This window comes from Chlorella variabilis (assembly GCF_000147415.1).
Source record: "Chlorella variabilis unplaced genomic scaffold CHLNCscaffold_13, whole genome shotgun sequence".
Lineage (NCBI taxonomy): Eukaryota > Viridiplantae > Chlorophyta > Trebouxiophyceae > Chlorellales > Chlorellaceae > Chlorella > Chlorella variabilis.
Genome location: NW_005435075.1, coordinates 1,221,931 through 1,223,241, shown reverse-complemented (window position 1 = coordinate 1,223,241; position 1,311 = coordinate 1,221,931). Strand labels below are relative to the sequence as shown.

Genomic DNA, 1,311 nt, shown 5'->3' with positions numbered 1-1,311 from the left:
TCCGCTGCGGTCTGCTGATCCCCTGTGCCCTGGCGGAGGGGCCACCCCAACCGCAAAACATCCATGAGGAGCGGCAGCTGCGGAAACGGGGGCCTGGGGGGGCGTCGCACGTGCTGGTATGGCACGGGGCGAAGCTGCTGCCTGCGGAGAAAGCGACTGGAGAAGGAGGCCTGCCAGCCAGGCTATGGGCTGGGCAGCCTGCTGATCAGGATGCGTCAGACAGCCACGTGCTGTCTGACACCTCTGCCCCCTCCGCACGGGTGCAGCAGCCTGCTGTGCTGCGCCTCGCCCCAGCAGACCCAGCACAAGCCTGACATGCGTCTCATGATCAATCGACACAAGCTTGCTTCACACAGTTGAGTCTGGCATATCCAAGGATGTGATCGGCAGATCGGTTTGAGGTTTGGGGCCGCTCCGCCGCCCGCTGCCGGCTTCACACGCAGTTGCTGCCACCGCCGCCGTTCGGCGCCCGCCATGTCCTGGGCCGGCCCCCGGCCGCCCTCCTCGAGGAGCTCCTGCATACCGAGCGGAGCAGGGTTCGCGACCTGCTCTCTCTGCACCACCTTGTATTCTGCAGGCGTGTGGGCATGGTAGGGGTCCGGGCAGGGCCGGGCGGCGCTGCTGGAGAGAGCGGCAGCGCCCTTCCATGCCGCCATGCATGCTCCTGCCATGCCTCGCGATGCAGGGCCCCACCGGTCTTGGGGTTGGGCCCGCCGCCGCCCGGCACCACCACTGAGGGCATCTGCACCGGCACCTGCAGGCGGGGCAGCAGGGCAGGCACAGCGCAGCCACTTGCCCCGGCTGCGGCACCTCGGCCCAGGCAACCTTGAACCCCGCCGCCCCTCCCGGCCCGCGGTCTGCTCCCCCGGCAGGCTCACCGTCGCGCGCCGTGTCTCCGTCACGCTGCCTGTAGACACGGGCGATGCGCCTGCCGAGGCGGTGAAGCCGCCGGGCGCGTCGCCGCCGGGCGCGGCGCTGCCGACCTGCGCCATGCTGCTGCTCCTGTGTCTGCTGCTGCTGCTGCCTCTGCTGGCCTTGTGGGCGAGGGCCAGCCCCTGTGCCTCCCCTCCACCTCTCCCCTGCCGCGGCTAAGAAAGGCCTTCTTTGAAGGCGCTGGAGCTAGTGTCTAAACCCTCCGAGAGGGCACAGGTTCGATTCCTCCCATGTCGAAACTTTGTGAGGACAAACGCGGCATAGCTGACCGGCTCAGCGCCAATCCAAGCCAATTCCTTCGGGAACGCCTAATAGAATCGCCAAGGCTTCGGCACAGGCCTCCCCGGGACCCATTCACTACTAGTGGGGGGTACTGCA

The 1,311-nt window shown here is 68.0% G+C and overlaps 1 protein-coding gene across 1 annotated transcript in view; it reads right to left on the bottom strand.

The window, feature by feature from the left end:
* Window positions 1–992, bottom strand: part of CHLNCDRAFT_135415 (hypothetical protein) — a gene marked incomplete at both ends in the record, with an annotated part of 5,477 nt that extends 4,485 nt beyond the window's left edge. Inside the window, 2 exons of the mRNA XM_005846624.1 lie at window positions 694–754; window positions 879–992. Of these exons, the coding sequence (XP_005846686.1) occupies window positions 694–754; window positions 879–992 (175 nt within the window). The remainder of the gene's footprint in view (window positions 1–693; window positions 755–878) is intronic.
* Between the last annotated feature and the right edge of the window lie 319 nt (window positions 993–1,311).